This window comes from Pteropus medius, unplaced genomic scaffold (genome assembly GCF_902729225.1).
Source record: "Pteropus medius unplaced genomic scaffold, Ma_sr-lr_union100, whole genome shotgun sequence".
NCBI classification, from domain to species: domain Eukaryota; kingdom Metazoa; phylum Chordata; class Mammalia; order Chiroptera; family Pteropodidae; genus Pteropus; species Pteropus medius.
Window position 1 is genome coordinate 993,930 of NW_024344561.1, and position 425 is coordinate 994,354.

The 425-nt window shown below is 67.5% G+C and overlaps 1 protein-coding gene across 1 annotated transcript in view; it reads right to left on the reverse strand.

Annotated features, from left to right (window-relative positions):
* ICAM1 (intercellular adhesion molecule 1) overlaps positions 1-286 on the reverse strand; it is a 9,002-nt gene extending 8,716 nt beyond the window's left edge. Inside the window, exon 1 of the mRNA XM_039873242.1 lies at positions 85-286. Within this exon, the coding sequence (XP_039729176.1) occupies positions 85-151 (67 nt within the window). The 5' untranslated portion in view covers positions 152-286. The remainder of the gene's footprint in view (positions 1-84) is intronic.
* Positions 287-425: the final 139 nt, after the last annotated feature.

Here is a 425-nt window from a genome sequence, read left to right on the forward strand (position 1 = left end):
CAAACCCCCTAACCCCGCCACTGCCCCGAGGGTGCAGCCCCAGTCCCGGCGCCGGCCGGACGGCAGCCCCCGCCCCCGACTCACCTGGGAGCAGAACCCCGAGCAGGGTCAGGATCGCGGGCAGTGGGAGTTGGGAGGCTCCAAGAGACATAGCGACGGAGGTAAGAAGGACCCCAGGGCGCAGCACGGACTGGGTGCCAGAAGCACTCTGGTCTTTTATAGCAGCTGACCACGGGGACTCGGGCAGGGGGGCGGTGCTGCCTTCCCGGAAACCTTGCGTCTTCTCCTCCGAAACGAGGGCTCGGGCATTTCCGGGTCGAAAGGGTGCCGCGCCGAGCCGGGTTGTCCCCCCCGACTCCCACCCCCGCGCCACAAGAGCTCCGGAATTTCCGAATTGAAGCAATGGGGCCACAGTGGCGGCATAG